This window comes from Psittacula echo (genome assembly GCF_963264785.1).
Source record: "Psittacula echo genome assembly, chromosome: 7".
Classification (NCBI taxonomy): Eukaryota; Metazoa; Chordata; class Aves; order Psittaciformes; family Psittacidae; genus Psittacula; species Psittacula echo.
Genome location: NC_137740.1, coordinates 49,565,748 through 49,589,575, shown reverse-complemented (window position 1 = coordinate 49,589,575; position 23,828 = coordinate 49,565,748). Strand labels below are relative to the sequence as shown.

Genomic DNA, 23,828 nt, shown 5'->3' with positions numbered 1-23,828 from the left:
GAAGAAAGAGGAACTTTGTGCTGGAATGCAAAAAGCATTGTTACAGGTATCGTATAAAATATAATCAGGATGTCCTGCCCACTATGGAAAGCATAGATTGCAGAAAGGTGGATATCTTTAACACAGTGTGGTTTTTCTAAGTCTCAGACCTATATAGATGAGAATTAATTGGAATCCTTCCCTTGGAACAGACTCATTGTTATTCTAAACAGTAAATACTGCGTTTCCAGTATCCAATTTATCTAATGCTTGAAGACACTTTTCCTTTTGTACTTTTTTCCATGCCAGCTCTGCTCACATTGATTCTTTCTCCTGCTCCCCTGAAAGAAGTAGTGGACAATTACTTTCTCTCCCAGCTTTAGTGGGAAAAGCCTTCTCTCAAAGATGAGCTGAAGGATTTTTGTTGGAGAGGCTGAAAGCAAGCAGGTGGTTGGCCACTCGAAGGTAGTGAGGCACTTCAGGGTTGATTATATATTAAGGCCAAGGTAAAAGCATCAGGGGACAAGTAACTAAATCTAACCCCTGTATTTTTCTCTTCTCCCTTTTTCCTCGTGCTTCATGTTTGGTTTCTGCTTTCTCTGCAGAGAATTGAGATGTAGAGAAGATTTGAAAGGATGAATTTCAGCACTGCCCTTTGGGAGTCCAGTAACTTTATCTGTAGAATTAGGACTTAACCTTGAAGTTTCAAGTAATTTCATGTTTTTAAACATCTAATTTGATTTTATGATGTATAAGTAAAAAAAAGTAGGCTGCATGCTTACAGTTCGCTAAATGAGTTTCGTGGAGAACATGCATAACCTTGTGTATTATGTACTTGATAAGGCAGACCTGGGGAAGAACTATTATTAGCTTAGCTCCAGTGTAATAATTTAGTGAATCATCTGTTTTATTCTGTTACAATTTAATAACTACATCTTCATTCATTTACCCAAAAGAGAAACAAAGCTCTTTAGCTAGCCTGAGACAAAAAGCTTTGTGCATCCTGCCCAGTTTCAAATTGAATTACAATAATATGGTTACCTAACACATTACTTAACAAGCTAAGCAGTTAAAAGTAAAGCAATGAAGCAAGCATTAGAGATTTTTACATTCACTAGAGCATGCATGGTTTCTTTGTGATGCTGTGCAGGATGTGCTGGTGCTGTGAGGGCTGTCCTTGTAGTTTATGCTGTGTTCCAAGTAATTTTTCAAAGTAATTCTATCTAAAGACCCCCAAACCGCACTTTATTTCACCACTGCCCTCTTTGAACAGCTTGTAACTCAGTAAAGCTTCATGATCGATGCTCCGTATGTAATGCAGGAACTGGATGTTGTCTTGTAGGGAGATCTGGGGGAAAAGGCTACAAAAACCAAAAAAGTACTTCAGGTGTATCTTGGATGATGCAGTACATCACCCTTCGGGTAGCTGTGTGGCTTTTAATAACTATTTAATGTTAATTCATAGCAATAATAGGGTACTAGTACTAACACGAGGGTAGAGCCCTCTTAAGATGGCGGCTCAGGCTGGACGGTTGAGCTCGCCGCTCTCAAGATGGCGGCAGCGCATGGACGACCATCCGGGACAGGACATAAAATGGCGCAAGGCCCTCTCCCCTCGGAGGGTGTTTTTCTGCCTGCCTGGCGGTGGAGGTCGACTCCGAGGTTGGCGTGCAGCTTCACCGTGGTGTACTGCCCGGTGCTGAAGCGACGGTGATGTGGTGAGCGGTGCCGAAGGCGGTCGGGTGGTTGGCACCAGGCAGTGGCGGGGCAGCCGCTGTCGCCATTGCGGTGCGCCTCTGAGGAACGAGGGCCCCTGACGGAGCGCGGCCGCAGCGCCATGGCGGGCGTGGGGTGGCGGCTGCGGGTCGAGCCCCGGTTCTGAGCAGGCGTTCCTCGCCGCCGCGGGCCGGGTACCGGCCTCCCGCCGCCCTCCGGTGCTCCTGCCCGCCTCACCCTCCCCTCGGCCGGCCTTCGTGGGCCGCGGCCTGGGCGGTGCACCTTCCCGCCGCGGAGATGGCGTCGGGGCTGCGCGCCGCCGGTTTCCCCCCTTGGAAGCGGCACATCGCGGCGGAGCTGCGGCGGAGGGACCGGCTGCAGCGGCAGGCCTTCGAGGAGATCATCGGGCAGTGTAAGTGGGGTGCAGCTCCCCCGGCGGGGTCGAGGCCGTGAGGCACTTCTTTTCCTCCCTCCTCCTCAGAAAGTGGGGAAGCCGCCTTGGTAAGGGGCCCGCAAGGCCTCGCGTGTGTCGTTTCCAGGTCACTGGTTGGGAGATGCTTGATAAAACTGAGGAAAGTTGGGGGCTCCTCATTACTGAGGTAAAAAAGCAGTTCTGTCTCAGTCCCCTTACAGGCTAAACCGCGTTTGTGTTGTGGACAGTGACTGAATGTCTAAATTGTCTGCACCATTCCCATTTAGATCTTTATGGAATTGAGAACAATAGCACTATTGACCGTGTTCGTAGTCTTCTGTAAAATTTGGAGCTATTCAGGGCCAGCGCTTTCTATCCAGTGCTTATTTGCCCATCCCTTTCCTGGCTCAGCTATGACAGGACTGAATGGGAGTGGGGGTCACCTAAGAGCTACTGGCTTAGATGCTGAGGAGCTGCATCTTATGGGAGGGGAGAGCAAACACACCTTGACAGGACCATGCAGTGTTGGATGTGGCCAGATTTTTTCCTTGTTATCACTGGAGGGGGTATAAAGAGTTTGTACTTTGAACTTCTGTATTAGCAGATAGCAATACACTTGGGCGGTCTCTTAAGACCAGCCCCACACAACTTCTTAATTAATGAGGAATTCTTGGAATTTTAGCTGACTGCTGCTTTAGCCTGCTGACATCAAAGAGGAGTGCACGCTAATGTGGTTTGCATAACATTAGCTTGTGTCAGTATCATTAAAGATACTAAATCTTAGTTGTTAGAAGAAGAATGTGGGAATCTGGTTTTGCTTTTTGGTTATTTGCTTTCTTGTACTTTTTGCCCTTTCAGATAACAAGCTACTAGAGAAGTCAGACCTTCATGCGGTGCTGGCTGATAAGCTTCAAGCAGAAAAATATGACATGCAGAGCAGACATGAGATCAGGTATTTAAAATTCCTTTTCTGTCAGTCAGCGCTCTGTCATACACACTGTAACCTAAACTATTCTTGGAGGCATTACACAAACAACTTCTAGGTTACTGTAGTAACTTGGAATAAAACAAACAGGGAAATCTGTTGATATAAAACCAAAATATAACTAACTCTAAACATGTGATAAAGTTACAATACATTTGCAGTATATGGTGCAGAAAGATCTGATCAAGTTTTGGTCATGTTTTTATCACAAACTTGAGGTATGGAGGTGGACCAGAATCAACTGCTCTGATCTGTTTGCCTTGTAATGCTTATAATGTTTACCTGGTGTTAGTTCCTAATGGTTGTGATGTGACTCTTTAAGTTTGATCTTACGAGCAATGCAGTGGAGGGAGAAACAGATACTTAGTTTCTTTCAATCTGTGTTATCACATAGAAGGGTAGAAAGAAAAAATAGTGATTATAAAGTGTCAGTCCTAAATAAGCGTCATATTCTAAAGAGAATCATAGAATGGTTTGTGTTGGAAGGGACTTTAAAGGTCATCCAGTTCCCACCCCCTGCCATGGGCAGGGACACCTTCCACTAGACCAGATTTCTCCAAGCCCCGTCCAGCCTGGCCTTGAACGCTGCCAGGAATGGGGCAGCCACAGCTTCTCTGGGCACCCTGTGCCAGGGCCTCACCTACATGCAGGAGCCATCATTAGTTTAGGGGAATCTGGTTCTTGTTGAGCACCTGCTCTAAGAGGTGAGGCTGGAGTAGATGAGGATGAGAAAGAATGCACAGAAACAGCATCTTCAAAGTAAATGCTAAGATGAACTCTGATTTGACAGTGTTTGGAAACAGAATGAATTCTCTAATCCTAGTTAGCTGAAGAAAGATGCTTTTATTTACCTTAAGGCCAAAGAGGAGTATCTAGCTCTGGCTGCAGGGGTATGCATGGCCAGAGTTCTTGGATATGTTGAATATTACCACAAGTCCTGGCTTCCTGTCTGTTTGGACACATTTTCTTGGAAACGCAGTGTTTTCTAGTACAGTGTTAGCTCAGTCAGGTGTTGTTTGGTGTTGAGATGAGTGTAAAGTTACTGATATCACTGTGAGACCTTTCAGCTTCTGAATGCATTATCTGTTTCCTATTGGACCATTATAACACAGAATGACTGCAGAAACAGATGCTTGCAATTACCTTGTGTTGTGTGTATGGTATAATAGTAACAAATTTAAAATTATCACTTTTAAAAACAGTAATTTAAAATATAACTGCTAACTTGCTCAGAGTCTGTGTGTGTGATATGTGTATGGTGTTCTGGTGTGGAGAAATTACAGCTTATGTCAAGGTACTCTTGTTTTGTAAAACACAATTAATACATCAAAACCTTTACAAAGGAAGAGGCTAGAACATAGGACAGTGGAGGCATGACTTGTAACAGTTGGGACTATAAACTTAGGGGCTTGGAAATATACCCTTGGTTCTTCCCTGGCTTTTGGTTCTGTGCTCTGTGTAATGCTCTTTCCAGATAGCTGTCATCTTCGTGGTACACCAGCTCACTTGAAACAAACTGAAGGTGCTAAAATATTTGTAGTTCTTTCAGAATTTGAAGAGAGTACTTCTAAGACTTGGTTGTTTTAATGCAAATTAAAACAAGGGTTAGTTGTCTTTCATTTGAGTTTGAATTCTGTTTTAGAAACATACAAAAGCTGAATTGAGTCCGCAGTAAATTTAATTTCAAGTACTATATATTGGCATTTTGGTTGGTGAGAAGTGTGTTGAAGGGGAGCTAGCTGTGGTTTAGTTTGTCAGCAATGACCTGTGTCTCTGATGTAGTATAGAAAATCCAGGGGAGGTAGCATCCGGAGATCAACTGTCAAAGGCACAGAACCAATTGGATTCTAGTTTGTGACATGTCATTTTCCTATCTCTCAAACTCCAGTCCAGGACATGATGGCACATGGAATGATGCGCAGTTGCAGGAGCTGGCACAGCTGAAGATAAAGCATCAAGAGGAGCTGACAGAGCTGCATAAGAAACGTGGAGAGGTTAGAAAGTCTTCTATTCTGTATGGTGCATACTTGGCCTGTTGTGAACATGACCTTAATTTTACCAAGATTTCAAAAAATTTCAAAAAATGAGGAAAAACAGTCTTTTTTAAGCTCATGTTGATGATAAAAATAAACCAGAAATAAACCAGTTGGTCTTTAAAACTGACAGTTAGCAGATGAGAACTTGCATTGTCAGTATAGCATGAGTGTTAAGAAGTGCTTAATTTTGTGTTTTCATGAATAGGTTTCTAACTGTATTTATTAGAGGAGGAAGAAACTCTCTAGAGCTGTGCATGACCACTAGTTCTATGTTGTCAAGACTGGGTGAGAGAATAGGTGACAAATGAAACCTCACACAGCCTCCCTTTGCAGCACCACTGCTACAAAAGAGTGCACAAAATAAACAAGCACAAAGAAAGATTGATGGTTCCATGGTGTTGTACTGAAAAGGGAGTACTGGTTCTGCTGTGTGGATGCAGTAAAGAGCCCAGGAGTCCTGTTAGCTATGAGATTCGGGCCTGGAAGAGAGGAAAAGCTGCTACCTCTCGTTTGTTTGTTTTCCTTTTCCCTTTCTTTTTGATGGGAAGATGTGGAAGCTTCATCGGCAGAATTCAGTTTTTCAAAATCCCAGCAATGGATTGAATGTGCCAGGAGCTAGTACCTGAAAGATGCTGCAGACTTTTAAAGAGAGACCTGGAAAATGCTATTGTGCTCCTTTTCTCACAGAGGAGACAGGTTTCTGCAGAACGTGTGCACTGACTAATCAAAGCACTGAAAATTTCTTCTTTCCCCCCAGCCTGGTATCCTAAGCCACCTACCCAGGCAGGCACCTCTCTCAAAACTCAGTCTTTCTTCTCTCTGGGCAGCTGAGGCTCTGCACACTGTAGGGCTTGCTGCTGCTCCCTGTCTGGTTGTCAGTAATGACTAACTTGTCATTAGTGCTGACCTCTGCACCTCTATTTCCTGTGCACTGCAGAGACTCCACCAGCAACTTTCTTTGTGGGGAAAACCTGTATTTACAACATGTGAGCTACATGTCTGCCCTGGCCATACCAGGAATATTTGTTGCTTAGTTGTTAGTACTCATTTGTTGGTTTACTTACTTGGCAATTTTTAGGTTCTGTGTTGATTTTTCCACTACTTCAAAAAATGTCTTCCTAATACATATTCTGTTTGATGTAACTTTATTAAAGAAACTTCTGAGGGTAGGGGTGAGATATCAAAGGACAGTAATCTTTTCACAACTCATTTTTGAAAGTGGATTCTATGATTTAATGACCTGTGTGATAAGTGAAGTCCACAGATCTATATAGGAACCTGTGAAAGAAGAGCTAAAAGATGTGTTCCATGCTTGTTATGTTAGATTGCTCTGTACTGATGCTGGTTGCTGCTCAGTGTTTATTATCCAGTTGGCACTGCTGCATTTTGTAATACAGTTTTCTCCTTTCCCTAGTTGGCCCAGTCTGTAATTGATCTGAATAACCAAATGCAGCAGAAGGACAAAGAGATGCAGATGAATGAAGCAAAGTGAGTAGGAACTGTTTCTTCATCGGTGTGGTTAGTATGAGACTCGGACTTCTGATTGTTTATTACTGTTATAATATTCTCTTAGGGTCTTAGTCATGGGCTAAAAATCGCTTTGTTGGGCATTGTGCAAAGAGCACAAAGATGATAGCATATGTCCCAAAGGAGAGCCTCATGGTTTTATGTGTTTTGTTGTTCCAGGATTGCAGAGTATTTGCAAAAGATCTCTGAACTGGAAACAGAGTGCCAGGAATTGCGTAGCAAACTGCAAGATCTTGAGCGAGCTAATCAGACACTGAAGGATGAATATGATGCTCTCCAGATCACCTTCAATGCCTTGGAGGAGAAACTGAGGAAAACTACTGAAGACAACCAGGAGTTGGTCTCGCGTTGGATGGCAGAGAAAGCACAAGAAGCAAATCGTTTGAATGCAGAAAATGAAAAGGATTCAAGGTGAGATAGATGACCTCTGTTTGATAAACAACTGCACAATACATGTTTGACTAACAATGAGTGCATAGGATAAAACCAGATTTAGTTTTGATTTGAGATCTCTGTATTCTTGCAGAACAAGAGAATCCACAACTTTGTGTTCATCCTTCTGGCCAGCACAGATGGATGCTTTGTGAAAACATTCCTGTCTTCTAAATGAATAAAACATGTTCTTTTGTTTCTTGAGAAACACTTAACTATGGCCTTTAGATCATAAATCAGATAGAAACTGTTGGAGTTTTTTCTGGTATTCGATTTGGACGTCTCTTGTTCATATTACATCTTGGTACTATTTGAAGTTTTATCTTTTTTTGACTTAACTAACTTCAGTGTTTTTTGCATTCTGCTGAAAGGAGCAGCTCCCATGAGACTAACCTGTGTGTAATTGCGTGTAACTTGCAAAAAGAAGTTTGCACATTTTCTTTTTTTCCCTCTGCAAAATAATATTTTTTTCTTCTGAATTGCTTCAGCTTGCTTGCCAGCCAAGGGTACTTGGAGACTAAGAGCTATAATTCAAGTCTCGTAACACTTGGCAGTTTTGTATTTCCTAACAGTCATTGTATTACTAATATAATTACTATTTTTGCAAGTTCTTGCACTCCAAGCAAATCCTCATTCTTGTGGGTCATAAAGGGCCATAGGTACATTTTGCCTTGTTCCTTCACTTGATTGACCTGTCCTATGCTATTCATAGTAAGAAAACTGCCTCTCCTGCTCTCAGTATCTTGAAAAGCAGGATAGAATTAAGGTAGTAGTCTGATTTCCCCATCAAAACTCTGCAGGGTAACCTTTGAAATGGCATTAAGGAGTTTTGGTGTGGTTTTGGTTTTCTAATGACCTTGTTTTCTTCTTTCTTAGGAGACGACAAGCCAGGCTGCAGAAGGAACTAGCAGAAGCTGCCAAAGAGCCCCTGCCTGTTGAACCGTAAGCAGTCTTGATTTATAGAGTCTCCTTTGTCACTTCATGCTTCAGTTTTATGCAGATGCATGATAGTGGTATTTTTGTTATTTCTAAATTTGGTGACATAGAGGAGTGTTTAAACTGGTGTAAAGTCACAAACGTACAGTAACTCTCCCTACTTGAACTTTCAGAAGAAGGAGCTCTGTTACGACTAAAAATAGCTGCTTGAACTGAAAGTCCAAAGAGTTGTTCATATGGTGAATGTATATTAATATTTCAGCATTAAAACATTTATTATGCAGTGTTGTTGGTCTTCAGAATAGTTCTTCATTTGTGCACTCTGCAAGTGCCTACATTTTCAAGTGTTAGGCTACAAGTACATTCAAGGATTACCTATAGCAACAGATACTGAATGAGTTAAGGTGGGTGTCCATACTGGGAGAGATTTTTTTCTTTAGGGAAAAAAAGTAGATGTGGAGTTACTTTTCCTGGCAAGCCAGAGCTAAATCTCTAATCTCTTGTTCTCTTCACTACTGTGTTTACTCCTGGGTGGTTTTTAATCAGGTAACTGAAGTGGGCAGCTGGTAGTATAGGTGCTTTGCACCAAATTGATAAGGTTACTGGCATTTGTTTAGGCAAATCCAGAAAAACTACACCTGCTGCGTTATTATTGCATTTTATCACTAAGACCTCTTCGGAGCACAGTGACAGAACAGTGTGCAGGCTTTTCCTTGGTATCTGTTGTCTTTGTAAACACACACGGAATATCTTGGAACTTTAAGCTCTTAAATAAATGATGTTGTGCTGAGAAGGAAAATACACGTACAATGTCTGTGGCTGTTTTCCCTGTTAAGCTTCTTCCTCTCCATTACCCAAAGCGAGATCCTCCTATCTTAGACCTCGGCTCAGAGGTAGCTGTAGCACAGCAGCTTGAATTTTTGCTTCCTGTTGTGGTGGGGATGGTGGTCTCAGTGTTTCATGAATAGTTTCAAATAAGAAACTGAGAAGTTAAAAAGAAGCCTGTCAAGATCTATAAAATCTATGAAATAATTGTTTCTGTAAATGGCTCAAACCCTGCTTCACAGATGTTTTTGATTCTTCTTTGATTTTATAATTTTAGAGGGTTTGTGTTGTTTAAATGTGCTGCTTACTAAAGGGGGAGATTGCAGTGTTTCAAGGAGTGTGACCTGGTGTTTATATTCACTTCAAAAATAGGTTAACATGGAAAGTTCATGGAAAACATAAGCAATTTTTTAAAATCTAAAGTTTGAGCTATTACAAGATATATGAACAGAACTTGGTAGTGTTTTATTGAAATATCAGCTTGATATTTTTAAATCAGAGTATGTATTTTCCATAGCCTTTTCATACATACTGTCCTCCAGAATCTTAGGACTTTTAAGTGCAGCTGTATTCAGAAATGAGAGATTAAAAATGGTCCTGTCCTTTCCAATTCTTTTGCAGTGGGGTGTTATCTGATGGCAGGAATTGGTTTATTCCTTCTTAAATGCTGAATTTAAACTTCCTGTTCAGTCAAATGGCATCAAGTTGATAAAGTGTGTTTAAAAATAGCTTGCCCTGCAAAATCAACAGTGGAAGAAAAATTATCATTGAAGGAATAAAATACTAGACTGTTAGAGCCTATGATGATTAATGGGGAAAAACCTTTTAGCATCAGATGAGTACTTGAGCTGGATTCATTAACGATATATGTATTGGAACCTCCCACTTCTGTTCCGTCGTTCACCAACGCTTCAGGGAAGTGAACCAAAACATCCCTCGTACTTAATGGAGCAGCACCTGAAGGAAAACCCTGTAGAAAATATCAGAATGTCTTTGGCATGGATGAGCAAGGAAATTTCAAACTCTTGCGGTTTTTTATACGTCCTTGTTTTGGAATAGCAAAAAAAAAGTGCTGTGAAAATAGGGTATCGCCTATATCTGGGTTCCAGTAACTCATGTTTTTGGGGTTCTCTAATTGTTTCAGCAAATGCTCACTCCATAGAAGAGTCTTGCTCAGATGTGATAGGTCATTATAATGCCATCTGCAGTGCTGCAAGCTGAAATATAATGTCTGGAATGGATGCCTGTTAACGTAGCCCATAACCATCCAACCCTGTTGTCAGTGAAGAGTGTAATTAGCAGCTGCAAAGAAAAAATAAACAAAACCTGAAATTTATATAGGTGCATATACTTGTTTGCAGATACTGTGTGTTAAATGTAGTATCTTTGGCAGTGACAGCCAGATCAGCATTTGCATTGTCTGGGTCTACTTACATGTTACTACAGCTCAGTAACCCTAGATGTGGATTGGGTGTAGACACTTGCAGACCATGGACCATGTCATCCATTCAGTTCATATACATCAGCAGGTAGTTTCCATAGGAAGCTCTGACTGATTGAAAATGAGGTGTTTTCTCTCCCTTCAGCAGGGATGATGATATCGAAGTGCTTGCAGATGAAACCTCTGACACAGCTGAGGAGACATCTCCAGTGCGAACTGGCAGCCGAACAGCCAGGTTTGTAGACCAAAAGATTTCTGTACCATGTCATTGAGGAACAACAAGGGGTGTAAGAGAGTTGGAACTATGCTACTTAAGGTTCTTACTTGCTTTTAGCTGGAACAGAGTTTAATACTTCCACCATAGTATGAAACTCCTGTGCTGTGTTGTGTATTACCATGCTATAGATACGCTGTTTTTCGTTTGCTGTTTTAACTAGATTACACAGGTGTCTGAAAAAATCTGTGTTTAATCTTAAAACCAAAGGTTTAAAAACAAAACAGGCAATAACATGGATATTACAGTGCCTGTTGCATTATGCCTCTGTGAGTAATCAAATTATCAATGTGATTTTGCAAACGGCCAGGTTTTTGGATTTAGCTAAAATGCTGCAAGTAATCTTCAGCTAGTTTAAATGCGTCTTTTTCTTCCTTTAAAATAGCAGTGAGTGGAAAGTAAGAGGTAGTTACATGAGAGCACAGATTAATTTGGCTGAAACTTCAGACTTGTTATATCTGAAACCAATGATTCACAAGGTGGAGGTTGAGGGGAAATTGAAGAAACTTCATGTCCTGCGTTGTGGTTGCTGGTGACTTTTGAACTGATGCCTGCCTCTGGTGTTTTCTGTCTTTGGCCTGGGTCTGCAGGGGAGGGAGTCTTTCCAGAGACTTGTTGCTATGAAATGTATTTGTGTTGATCTTTATGTGGAGAAGCTATTCACAAGGTTTAAACCTGTCCTCCCCTCCTTCAGTAAGCGACTCTCCCAGCCAGCTGGAGGCCTTCTGGACTCTATCACTAATATCTTTGGGTAGGTTAGAACACTTTCACCTCTTTGTTTTGTATATTGGTTTAAATGTATGCCAAGATCTTGGTGATGCAGGGAATACAAACAATAATTTCAGCTTTCTTCTAGCTTCTGCCTTTCTTTTTCTTTTCTTTTTTGTTCTCCTCAACTTCCTGTCTCTTCCATCTTGCCGTGTGCTGACCTCTGACCTTTCCCTCCAGTCTGTCTGAGTCTCCCCTTTTGGGACATCAATCTTCTGATGCTGCCAGGTGAAAACATTATCCACTCTTAGTCCAGCATGTGACTGTATTCCATTGAAGTAAAGTGGAACCCAGCTGCATTATCCTGATTAGATTTCAGATGTTGATAACAGTGTCTAGAAACTGTCTGCAGTTAGAGAGGCAATGAGCCCCTCTTTGTGGAGAGAATACATGGGGTTTGCTCTTACTTTCCACTGCACTTTGCTCCTTTAATAGGGTTATTTAAGTCATTGGGTTCTGTGTCTAGGCTCCATAGGGGAGCCACTCCTTCTAAGTTAAGCTCTGCTTTACGTGAACAGTCTTTGGTTAAAGCCTGAGCTTTTGAATGGAGCATTTTGCTGCCTGGGAGGTAGTGCTGCAATGGTGTTCAATTTCCTTAGGCATAATGATGGAGTTGCAGTCTCTCCAGCTGAACTCAGCTGCAGTTATTCCTATGTTTCTCTTTGCTATTAACAAAAACAAAAGGCTACTCCAAAATGAGGTCAGTAATCAGGTGATTTTTCTGGCATACTATGGAATATCTAAAGCCATAAGTGGATGTAGTGCTATGACATGTAATTTTTGAAAGATTTGATAAAAGTTAAAACCTCCTTCCCCCATTTCTTAATCACTGTGCAGTGTAGTTAAGTGACAGGTACAGATCTGGATGAACTCAAGAGAAGCAGCATTCACTTCTCATTTTAAAATATTTCTACTTTGTTTCATCTCAGGAGACGTTCTTTGTCCTCATTCCCTGCTCCTCAGGACAGCATAGAGCCACATCCAGGTGCCAGTAAAGAAGTGAGAGTGCCCACTACTGCCATATGTGTCTTTGTAAGTATAGAAGCAATTCTTGGGTTTACTAATCCTTTTACTGTCCTTGAAGGAAGTGAATTCTATATGTGTGGGAACTGATCTCCCAGACCTTTCTACTTATATTGCCAAACAAGAAAGGAATTTATGATTTTGTAGCATGGTTTGTCCCATTTAATTCTTAGCACAAATGCTTCTCAGAGCCAGTGAGCTTGATGTCTGTCCTATTGAGGTCAATGATGACTTAGTAAAAGGTCTGAGGGCACAGGGGAATTACACCCTATTACCCTTTTGGCTCCCAGCAGTCCCTGTTCTGTCATGCTATAGTAGAGCTATGATTGAGGAAGGGATTGCTGACAATTTGGGATTAATTCAGTTCCAGTTCTCCACAGTGAAGGGAGTTGTGGCGCTGAATGTTATCCAACAGAGCTGGCTGAGAGGAGCTCATGGTAGTGGGGTGTCTTCATTTTTTGTGTGTGATCTAAAGTTTTCAAGCTGAGACCTCTTTCATGTGTTGTTTTGGCCTGTGAAGGGCATTGCCTTCTGAATGAAAGATACTGGGGTAAATTGTCTTGTACTGTAGCTACTTGTTTGAACACTCCTCTTGAGCTTTCACAGGCACTGCAGTGCTGGATGTGGATATTTCATGCATATGAAATGACTTACCTTTTTTTTTTTCATCCAGAGTAAGAGTGGCTCACAGCAGTATGGAGGCTTGTGTATTCTTAGCCTGCCCTGTTACCATCTTCTCCAGTGAAAGTCATGGTGTGGAGGGACTACCAGGGTTACTTTAAGTGAGAATAGGGTCATAAGTTAAGTGACAGCCTGGTGCTGGCTTGACTAGGGAACATCAGAGGAGATGTTCATGGCAGCAATATGTGTTGCAACCTCTCTCCTCTTCTGGCTGTGTACAGGAAGCAGAGTTGATGAATAGATATAATCCTGGCTAATTTCATCATAAAAGGCATTGGAAAGCTATATATGTGAGGTTATGCTGTTTTCACTCTTGATCTTCTTTAATGTATCTGAACTTACAAGAGCAGTGCAGCCTGTCTTCCTGGTAGATGGGGCAAACCACAGTAGACTGTGCTGACCTCCTAGTCTTGACAATGTGGGGAGTGCTGCCCATCTCGCAGCAGGACTAGGAACAGCTGCAGATGTAAGCCTGTCAGGCTGTTGCACTATGGAGGCAATATGTGGTTAGCACTGCAATACTTGAAGGAAAAAGTCGCTGCTGTTCCATGGGAATCCATATGATCCTTCTGGAGGTGATCTGTGTTATGTTTTGGCTCCTGTGTTTGGAGCCCAGGTGGAGGTGAGGACGTGTCTAGGTCCAGCAGAGCATTCTAGGAATTAATGCAAGGACTGTGTGCCAGAGGTTTGGCAGATAACAGGGAGCAGACCAGGCTCACTTCCTGAGAGATGAGTAAAAGAACAGGCTTGGGAAAGCAGAGAAGGTAGTCACTTCAGCTGCTATTCTCAGGCGTAGTTTCTGGGCAAGACGTTTGACCAGTTTTGTTCTGAATGGCTCTTCTGCACTTGTAGAAAGATCAGATTTGAAGTGTGATGACCCCTAAATATGAGCTGGCAGACCAAATTCAAGCAACAAGTTCCAGAAAAGTACAAGTTTCCAGAAAAATGGATTTTGAAAGAACAGTTACTGAAAATACTTAAAAAGGAATGCAGCAAATGAATTAAGGATGTGGTATTAATACCGTGTGGTAAGTAGTATAAAGCTGTGAAGTTAACAAGGGATAAAAAAAGGAAGGAATCTTAAATTTTCATAGGTTTTAAAAGGTGGAAGAATCACTATTAAGCGGCCAGTTCAAGTTTCAAAACATTAAGGTGTGAGAAAGCAGGGGTGCAGGGATGTCACTGTACCTGCAGGTAGGAACCACAGCTCCACCCCAAGTTCTCTTTGAGAGAAGGTACTGTCACAATTGTGCTGGTACTACTAAAGCACCAATACAAAGTAGCATTATCACCAATACAGTAAACAAATGCAGTTAATCTGTTATACTGTTTTCTAGAAGACTTTCCTAAATCAAGTGTGACTTGGTTGTTCTGTGGTTGCATGAACTGATTGGATCATGTTCCATGGCTGGCTCTAGATGGAGAAATGAAAAGTTAGTTTCCTTTTACAGTGTATCATCTGTTACTGTTTTCTTTACTTGTTGTTTCCTTTTTTTTTTTTTTTTCTTCTGGTGTAACTTTAAAGCCTTACCTTATAAAGCCTAAACTTATGAAGCATTGTAAAGCTTCTGGCAGTTTATCTCTATTGAATCCTTGCTAGTGGTTTTTCTTTATGTGCTTTTGTTTTTACCTTTAGATAAGGATCAGTCCTTTTTGCTCTCTCTGCACACCATCAACCACTGCAGTTTCAGCCTGTGCCTTTATTTCTTGTATACTGTTGAAAGATCAACAGCTGTGGTTCTGTATAACCTTTAAGTTCTATAGCTTTCTGATCTGTGGGTTTTGGGTCTAACTTGATTTTGGGTGGCTGTTCTGTTCCTCCCACCCCTCAGGATGCACATGATGGAGAGGTGAATGCAGTGCAGTTCAGCCCTGGCTCCCGGTTACTAGCAACAGGAGGCATGGACCGGAGGGTTAAGCTTTGGGAAGTCTTGGGAGGTAAATATTCTTTTGCTTTGGAGTATGGTGGGGTGCTAAACCAGCTCATAGTTCACTTTGTGTCAGCTTCTGTTCTAATCTGCTGCTTAAGTTTTGTTCATCTTTCTTTGTGCAGACAGGTGTGAGCCCAAAGGTTCCCTTTCTGGTAGTAACGCTGGGATTACAAGCATAGAATTTGATAGTGCTGTGAGTATCTGAGCAATATCCACTGTTTATGATGGAGACTAAAATATTTCAATTATGTTGTGGTCTGCTATCAATTACCATTTTAACACTTTGAAAAGTTGCTTAAGAATAAGTTAAAATACTTACAAGAGTAAATGCAAATAGTTTAAAATCATACAAAAGATCTTTATTTGATATGCTACAGTCTGTGATTCTCTTATTTGCTTTACAGTTGAGAAGATGATACGCAGCTCAGTCATTGGCTGTTACAGGCTATTATGTTGAAATTACAATACAGTATGCTAGGTTATGTCTAAAGTAAGAAATCAGTCTCCAGCTTCCTACTAAAGCTTGTATAACAGCATAGAAGAAGCAAATACACTGAGGCTTTATTTCTGTAAAGTTTATTTTCATCAGTGCTCTGCTGAGGTCTGATGAGTAGAAAAAGGTCTGATTATCCTAAATACTTGGATTTCCATGACTTTTTCTCCCAACAGTTTCTCAACAGTCACAGCCCAGTAATGTTTGCTGGCACCTTGTGGTGTATGTGGTTCGTGTTAACCTGAAGTGTCAGAGCCATGACTGGGATCAGCATCCAACAGTCCTACTTGCAGGAGTTTGAGGTTTTGGATTGTTCTAACTGGACATGTGATCTGTCTTTTCTGCTCAGACCTCTTCCACTGTGTATGGACAGCAGACCAAAGCTGACATTTCTTCCATTCAGTGATTCCAAGTGCTAAACTTTATTGATACATACCCAAAAGGATCCTTCCTTTAGACACTGACCAGCTCATTTGAGGTTGCTGGCACCATTAATTTGCAGGAGATAATTCTTCTGATTTTGGCAAGTTGCTTGAACGCATCTGAGGCAAGAGCTGCCTGAAGTGAGATGCTGGTGGTCTTTAAGTGTTCAGGAAAGTCTTTTGAGATGGACAGGACTGCAAGCATGAATCTTGTGGTGACCATTCTCCATCATGACATGAGGAGTCCTAAGCCTAAAGTCATGAGCAAGTCAATTTTTTCTATCCTTGGACAGATTTAGTTGTTGGAATCTTATTTTAAAATGTTAGAATTTTAATGAAGATTGCAAGAATTGGGTGAATTCCACTGAGGCATATCTAAGCAGTTGTTACAATAGCTTTCCACAGTGGTTTTGTCCTTTTTTTTTTTTTTCCCTTGGCAATATAGCACTAATGTGGTTTTAATGATTTATTGGAAATACTTTTGGGTTTAATTTACATATTGACTTGCAGGAGTAGTTTTAAATTAATCTTGTGTCCACAGGGTTCTTACCTCTTAGCAGCTTCAAATGACTTTGCCAGCAGAATCTGGACAGTTGATGACAATCGGTTACGGGTGAGTCTCTTGAAGGCAAAGCAGTACTCAGGCTCTTACTGTATTGTGTTTCCAGTTTTGCTAACGGGGACATGGTGATTTTGGAAGCTGGGCATTTGCAGACACTTTAAATAGTTCTTTAGTTAACAGGATCTTGTTTTCTTAAGGGTCTTCACAGCAAGGCATAAAATACAGTATTGGTCTCTGCACAGGCTTGCAGGAAACTCCAGTTACTGCATATTTTCACAGTACAGCCTCCCCCCCACTAGCCACATAAACCCGGTGTACTTTTGCAGACCTCTCTGGAAATTTAAATGCTTCTTACGGTCTGTTGAGAACCATGTCAATATTTATCCGCAATCCAAGGAGCGAACTGCTGAAGAAGGTTTGCAAAAGAGCGATTCTGTTGCGTAAGTCAGGAGCAGTGTTCATGGAGTCTTCTGTCTAGCTTTTAAGATCTTAAAGGTCTTTTCCAACCTAGTCGATTCTATGATTCTATGACTTTATTCTGAATGTCTTTTGAAAGATTCCTCCTCTGCTCCTGATTTCTTCATTCTCATGTTCTTCTCCAATATTTAGCTCTAGTTTAAAGAAGGATTTGCATTTGATTGGCCAAAAGAAAAGCTTATTTTCAGCTTTCTAAGAGTGTTTTTATTGCCATTCCTACGTACACTTTTCCTCAACTTTTTCTTTAGGAAGATGCTACTTTGTTCTGAATCTTCTGACATTTCACATGTCAGTTCTAACCTACAGTTGCATGGTAAATCACTGGGTAATTCTCAGTGTGGAGATGTCAGGTCTCATTTAGGAGAGTGAAGAACACCAGTTCTTTTGCAGTTTCTGTTTGGCTGCAAAACCTACTGTTGGATATGAATTATAGTGAATAAAAGTTTAACAGACTAGAGATTACTCGCTGCAGGAGGTTAGTTATCCCTGCAAACATCCACCTGGCTTCACAGTATCTTCCTGTAAATTTTTTGGTGTCCTGGTGACTGCCAGCTTTGGGCAAGTGCATTCACTGCTTGCTGAGATTCTTTGTGCATTCTTGGTTTCAAGTATGTGTTTCTTATGGCTTGCACATGAGCAGGAGGCAGTGAAGCTGCAATCAGGGTAAATTTTGCCAAAAAACTCCCTGTTTAAATTGAAATATGTGTATGTAATGACTGTGCAGCAGAAGCAGGAGAGAGATGTAGAGTGAAGGTTTAGATCCTGCTTTCTGGAATTTGTGTCCTTAAGACAAAGTGGGTTTTATGGGATGATTTATTCATTCATAGTTTGTGAACTGTTTTTTCAGGTTTGCTTCTTTTTCCCCGAACTTTGCTCCCATTCCTTTCTCTTCTTAAGGGTTTTTCTTTTATATTTCCCAAGCTCAGATCACTTTGTGTAATTTGATACTCCTTTGAGTATGAGGGAAAAGAAATAAATCTAACTACATGCCACAAAGGCTTCTATCTTGTTTTTCACAGTTCTTACTTACAGAATCCCAGACTGGTTTGGGTTGGAAGGGACCTTAAAGCTCATCCAGTTCCAACCCCCTGCCACAGGCAGGGACACCTTCCACTAGAGCAGGGTGCTCCAAGCCCTGTCCAGCCTAGGCTTGAACACTGCCAGGGATGGGGCAGCCACAGCTTCTCTGGGCAACCTGTGCCAGTGTCTCATCATCTATCTCACTTCAGTCATTCATTTACTGTTTTGTGATTTTGGTATGTAAATGTTCAGCAATTTGAAGTGAATGTGGTTCATGTTCTTGTCAGCCCCAAAAACTGCTGCAGGGAGTTCTTCTGAAATCTCTGGTTGTCTCAGCTTTCAGGCTTGAAGATAGTAACAGTTGAGACTAGATAACCTGTTATGTCCTTCACAGAAGCTCATTATAAAACCTGAAGGCACAATTTCCATTTTCAGCTTGCTTTAACCCCTCCTCCTCATAGCTCCTGCAAAGCTGTGTTGCAGTTGCCATCTGTTTTGAAACATAGGTGTATGGAGTGTTGAGGAAGAGAGCTTGCAGGTTCCCTGAGTAGATGAACTGCAGCCAAAGGTGACCGGTGTCTCCTAGCTTCAGGCTGAACTCTGTATTACTGACATTCCTACTCAGCATTAATCTCTGTGTTTAACTATAATAGATTGTCTTATTTTCTCCAAGCAATGCAGTACATCTGCCAGTTACGATTTAAGATTGTCTTTGAGTTATTAAATAGCAGAACTATTAAGTTCTGCTATTTAACAGTAGTTAAATAGTAAGCTACAGGGAAAGGGAGCAAGTGGAACTGTGCAATTTAACCATGTCAGTCTCTCTTCCTCAGCACACCCTGACAGGTCACAGTGGCAAAGTTCTGTCAGCCAAGTTCTTGCTGGACAATGCACGCATTGTTTCAGGAAGTCATGACCGGACCCTCAAGCTCTGGGACCTCCGCAGCAAAGTTTGTAAGGAAACCTAACTTCTGTCTTTCATCCATGTTCTGTGCTTCTACTAAATGTAAATAGAACTCTTGACAGCTAGATTATTTCATCTGCTTGCTAGTCTAAAAATAAGCAAAAACTAGCAGTCATCCCATCTTCTGTTGTTATTCAAGTAATTGGATACTTTCTGCCTGTTACCTGAAATAAGAAAGCATGTGTATGCAGGAAGCACTGTTAATGCTATTACATTAACAGCCGCTGTGTTCTGTGAATGTTCTTTGTTTACCAGTCTGGGGGTGGGTATTTTAGTCTTCCACTAAAAATCTGGTGCCAGGTCAGAATTTTTAACCCTAAAGTGGATGGAAGTGTCCCTTGGAAGTGTACAAAAAAAACTCACATGAAGGAAATGCTAGGATGAAGATTTTTCTTTGGGAAAAACTCCTTATTTCCTTGGCTTGTCTCTTTACAGTTCTTAAACATGCTTGCGCTGAGAGAGAAATGGAGATTCAGGGTTACCTTGATACCTGGACTGCACACATAGGTCAAGGACAGTTTCATGTTGTTCAACAGTAGCAAATTATAGCTGTCTAAATACCAAGTGGAAGGAGTTCTCTTGGGAGCATTTAAAGGGTTATTAGCCATAGCAAAGGAGATTGAGAAGGGCAGAGAGGTTGTTGAAGACTTAAGTCAGGATTACTCTAAGACAGAATTTGTCTGCCCTGTAGCACTCCTTGGACACTGCTTGTGTGACCAGTGTGTGTGCATGTGGTATAATGATTTTTCTGTCTGTTTTCATTAGTCTGTACAGTATAAACTTCAGTGTGTCACCATTAGCTTATCTTTTTTTAGGTATAAAAACAGTGTTTGCAGGATCTAGCTGCAATGACATCGTATGTACTGAGCAATGTGTAATGAGTGGACATTTTGATAAGAAAATACGTTTCTGGGACATCAGGTAAAACTATTGTAAGAGAGGTAACAGCATAGGAGTGGTTATGGGGTTGCCATCTGAGTATAATCTGAGCTAGGGAATTTCTCTTCCTGAGCTTGGAGGCTAATAAGATGTTGTAAGAGTTGCAGAAGACCATTGAAAGAGACTTTTGTTACTACTTTTACACTGCTTGGCGGCTTAGATTTGGGATACTTTTTTTTTTTTTTTGGGGGGGGGTGGGGGGTGTGACTTTTCCAAAAGGGCAGTCTGCTTTCTTGTAAATATTTTGCATTGGTTAGTATTTGTCATTCTAGACACTGTTTAGCTTTTCAGAGGGTGAGTAGTGATCAAAGTAGTATCTAACTATTGTTAGATAGCCAGAAGTGTTATCCACAAAGTGAGATCTAGCTTGGGCAAGAATCAAAATATGAGAATAAACCAATAAACTTCTTCTCCTTCCACACTGGGACAAGTCAGAGCTTTAATGTGGAGGTGGTTTGGACTCTGCATGCTGGGTTTACACTTCCTTTTTTCTATCTTTTTTTTTTTTTCTTTCTTTCTTTCTGTCTTTAGGACTGAAACCATAGTAAAAGAGCTGGAGCTGCTTGGAAGAATCACAGCTCTGGACCTGAACTCAGAGCGAACAGAGCTTTTGACCTGTTCCCGTGATGATCTGCTAAAGATCATTGACCTACGGGTTAGTGCTGTCAAACAGACATTCAGGTGAGCGTGTTCTCCACAAGAACATTATGAATTTCAGTGCTTTTGGATTGCAGATTACTCTCAGTACTGGAGTGTTTTTCAGTATCTCCATCCTAGATGTTTTTGTACATGGGTAGCAAAGTTCTCTCAAGCCTAACAGCAAAGATCTACTCTGGTAGATCTTTTCATTTATCTTTTTAAAGAAGATAACTTGGCTTAGAAGTCTTTGGCCTAAAGGAAAGAATTTCTTCAGATGCAGTTGAGGGATGGTGTATGAGAAATGCAAATTGTGATAAAGGGATACCAGAGCTTATTCCAAACCTCTTGTAGAAATCCTTACCATACTCTTTAGTGAAAACCTGCAAGTCCATCTGCTTATAAATGAGTTTATAATTATCTGATTCTTCTAACTTCTCAGTGCCCAGGGATTCAAATGTGGCTCTGACTGGACAAGAGTTGTGTTCAGGTAAGGTCAGATATATAAGCAAGATACCTGCTAAATCTTCCCCCAGAAAAAGTCAGTGATTTCTGATGCTTGGCTGCATTGTCCCCATTTACAGCTGCAGTAACTGGGGCAGAGTTTGTGATTTGGGCAAGGTTACCTTTTGGTCAAGACAGAGTATATCTGTAGGTGTTGATCCAATAGGTTGGAAACTTCCTGATTTTAGAGGGCTTTCACCTCTTGCTGTTAATAGTTGGTAGTGCCTAGCTCTTGGAAGACTTTAAAGCCAAGTTGCTTGCTTAGGAAGCTGCCAGTAAAGTGATTATGTGTGCTGATAAATTGCTGACTTGAAAATTGTTCTCTGCCTTCTGCACCTTCTGATCTCATAGCCCTGACGGTAACTATGTGGCTGCTGGTTCAGCTGATGGGGCCCTTTACATCTGGAGTGTGCTCACTGGGAAATTGGAGAGGACACTAACAAAGCATCACAGGTGAGGGGAGGCTGGCCATATGATCTAAAGTGGGTAGCTGGGTTGTGAATCTTGCTGAGCTATGGAATAATTATAGTTGTACACCTCTGCAGCTTACATTGTCATGTCAGAATTCTTAATATGTAGATTCTTTATGGATTGCTGGCAGTGTTCTATAGCTTGAATTAAAGTTGGGTTTGTTATTTTTCGACTTCTTAAACTGAGATATGATTTTAATAAAGTACATTTGATATAGTCTGAAGAAACTGTATCTCTCATAGGCTTATGAAAAGCCCAAGTCTCCTGAGAGCTGGGAAAGTGCCTTTTCTTTGATAGAGTGCTGTAACACTTCATTCCAGTGTTAAGTGCTGTTGCGGAATTCAGTGTTTTTGTGAACTTATACCTGGCTTCCATTTCAGTTCTCCTATCAATGCAGTCGCATGGTCACCAGCGGGTGCCCATGTGGTCAGTGTGGACAAAGGAAACAAGGCTGTCCTGTGGTCTGAATTCTGACTGGATGGAGGGTGAAAGGCAGAGCATCTAACACCTCTGAGTATGGTGGTGCTGGTCCGTGGCTGAACAGAATGGAGACCCGAGCCCAGATCCATCCGGAGTCGGGATATTAACCAACGCATGGGCTTCACTTTCCAGAGGAAAGTTCTAATGCAATGGAGAAGGAGCCTGAGTCAAAGACTTCTTTATGCCATAACTGCACTGTGGCACTTGGACTCAGCAAGAGATTAGCTGTTCTGGGTGGAAAATGCTACTTAGTCATGCCTTTACATGAAGTATCTATGCACCAAGTGGAGCTGAAGATACTAATGGGTTTCCTCACCAGTCAGCTGTGCCAAATACCCTGTCACACAAATGTATCCAAGCACCTCTGAGTTGGGAATGTTGGAAAGAAGTTACTGTGTATGCTGACTTAATACATGTCCTGTCTCCTGTGTTCTGTTCTTGTGGCCTAGTTCAGGCATGGGGTGAGAAGATCATGAAATGTGGGCAGGTCCTGGGCAGCCTGAAGTGTTGGAACAGCTTTTAAAGAGTCTCCCATGGTTCTGGCAGCTCTGCCTTTGAGTTACCAGATCAATTCAGATCTGTTCTGATGCTGACACAGGTTCTCCAGCACTGGTGTGTGAACTCTTTGTATCGGTTTTGCCTGTTCTGAAGGCAGTGGTCCATTGTTCAGGACTTCTGCACCCTTTTGTTAAAATGCCCTTCTACAGCTTGGGTATCACAAAATAGGAGTTTTTTTATCTTTTTATTCCACAAGCAGTTTGGTTACTGGGTGTGAGGAGAGAGAAGTCGAGCTTCTGTTGTGCTGCTGTGATAAGGAATGTAGTCATACTGTGATTTCAGTACCAGAATATCCATGTTTGGTCCCTTTTTCGTTCATCTGTCCTGTCCTGGCGGCTGTCAGTAGAGCACAGGGGAGCAGTGGGGTTAAATCCCAAATCCATTGTTTTGGTGCTGGCAATTCCAGGCCACTTGCCCCCTTCTTGAGCACACGTGCAATATCCCCATTTGCGCTGGAGCCCTCTCTGTGCTTCGGAGTGGAGTCTTGGCTCTGTGCCTGTTTAAGCATCTAAAACCATGGTATGGCTGGGTGTGAGCTACCTGGCATACCTTTATCCAGCCAAAACTTTCCACATTGTCTGGGCCTCAAGACAAGCCACCAGCGTTTTATTGCCTTTTTATTTGCACTTTATTTTCTTCTTTCCTGATTATGTTTTACTAAGGAAGTGTGTTCATTGGAGGGACTGGATTAGGGGGCAGCTGCTATAACAGGCATCTCTCTAACCTAGCCTTTTGTTCAGACACTTTGCAGAGGGGAATTAAGAGTATATGGGGCAAAGTTTTTATTTATTCAGCTGCCCATAAGAACTTGATTGTAAATAAACCTGTGTTCTGCTTTTAAGCCCCCACAATGCCTGATTCATTTATTTCAGTCTGTGTGAGATCTTCCAAATGAGATCTTCATTCTTCTGAATGAAGACGGGATCCTGAAATGTGTTTTCCTGTGCTGTTTTCTTGATGAGTTGTGGATTTGTGTTCAGCTGCATTGTGGGATTTGGCGTAGAGCAGGAAAGAGGATAATGCTCTTAGATTGAAGCTGGCCATCCTACAGATACACCTGGTCTTGCCCTGTCTTCGGAATGCTGCCTTGAGACTGAAGGAAGTTTTAACATGATGAGCAAGTGCCTCTGTCCTTGAAAGGTTGATGTGGTTTTGGCTGTTCTGGATAAAATACTGAATTGAGGAAATCGGTATCTGTGTTTCAGACACCACTGAAAAGAGAAGGCTTTTTCTGCTGTGGCACTTTGACCCTGTGAAGTTTTTAAGCCAGGAATAGGAGTTGCACATTTCTTTAGAAAACACAAAAAACCTTGTTGAAGATAATGCTCTTGTTCCT

The 23,828-nt window shown here is 41.6% G+C and overlaps 1 protein-coding gene across 4 annotated transcripts; it reads left to right on the top strand.

The window, feature by feature from the left end:
• The first annotated feature begins 1,541 nt into the window (after positions 1–1,541).
• On the top strand, positions 1,542–23,343 carry ATG16L1 (autophagy related 16 like 1). Of its 4 annotated transcripts, none has more exons than XM_080623133.1 (18): positions 1,542–2,107; positions 2,966–3,059; positions 4,981–5,086; positions 6,543–6,616; positions 6,815–7,066; positions 7,964–8,029; positions 10,438–10,524; positions 11,258–11,314; positions 12,261–12,363; positions 14,868–14,973; positions 15,089–15,159; positions 16,423–16,494; positions 18,774–18,894; positions 19,720–19,825; positions 20,375–20,524; positions 20,922–20,969; positions 21,335–21,436; positions 21,835–23,343. In XM_080623133.1, exons 1-18 carry the CDS (start codon positions 1,993–1,995, stop codon positions 21,926–21,928), a joined length of 1,824 nt encoding a protein of 607 aa, XP_080479259.1. In that variant the 5' UTR covers positions 1,542–1,992; the 3' UTR covers positions 21,929–23,343. The 4 variants fall into 4 exon arrangements, with proteins under 4 accessions (XP_080479259.1, XP_080479258.1, XP_080479261.1 ...); XM_080623132.1 differs by having other exon boundaries at positions 10,435–10,524; XM_080623135.1 differs by lacking the exon at positions 11,258–11,314.
• Positions 23,344–23,828: the final 485 nt, after the last annotated feature.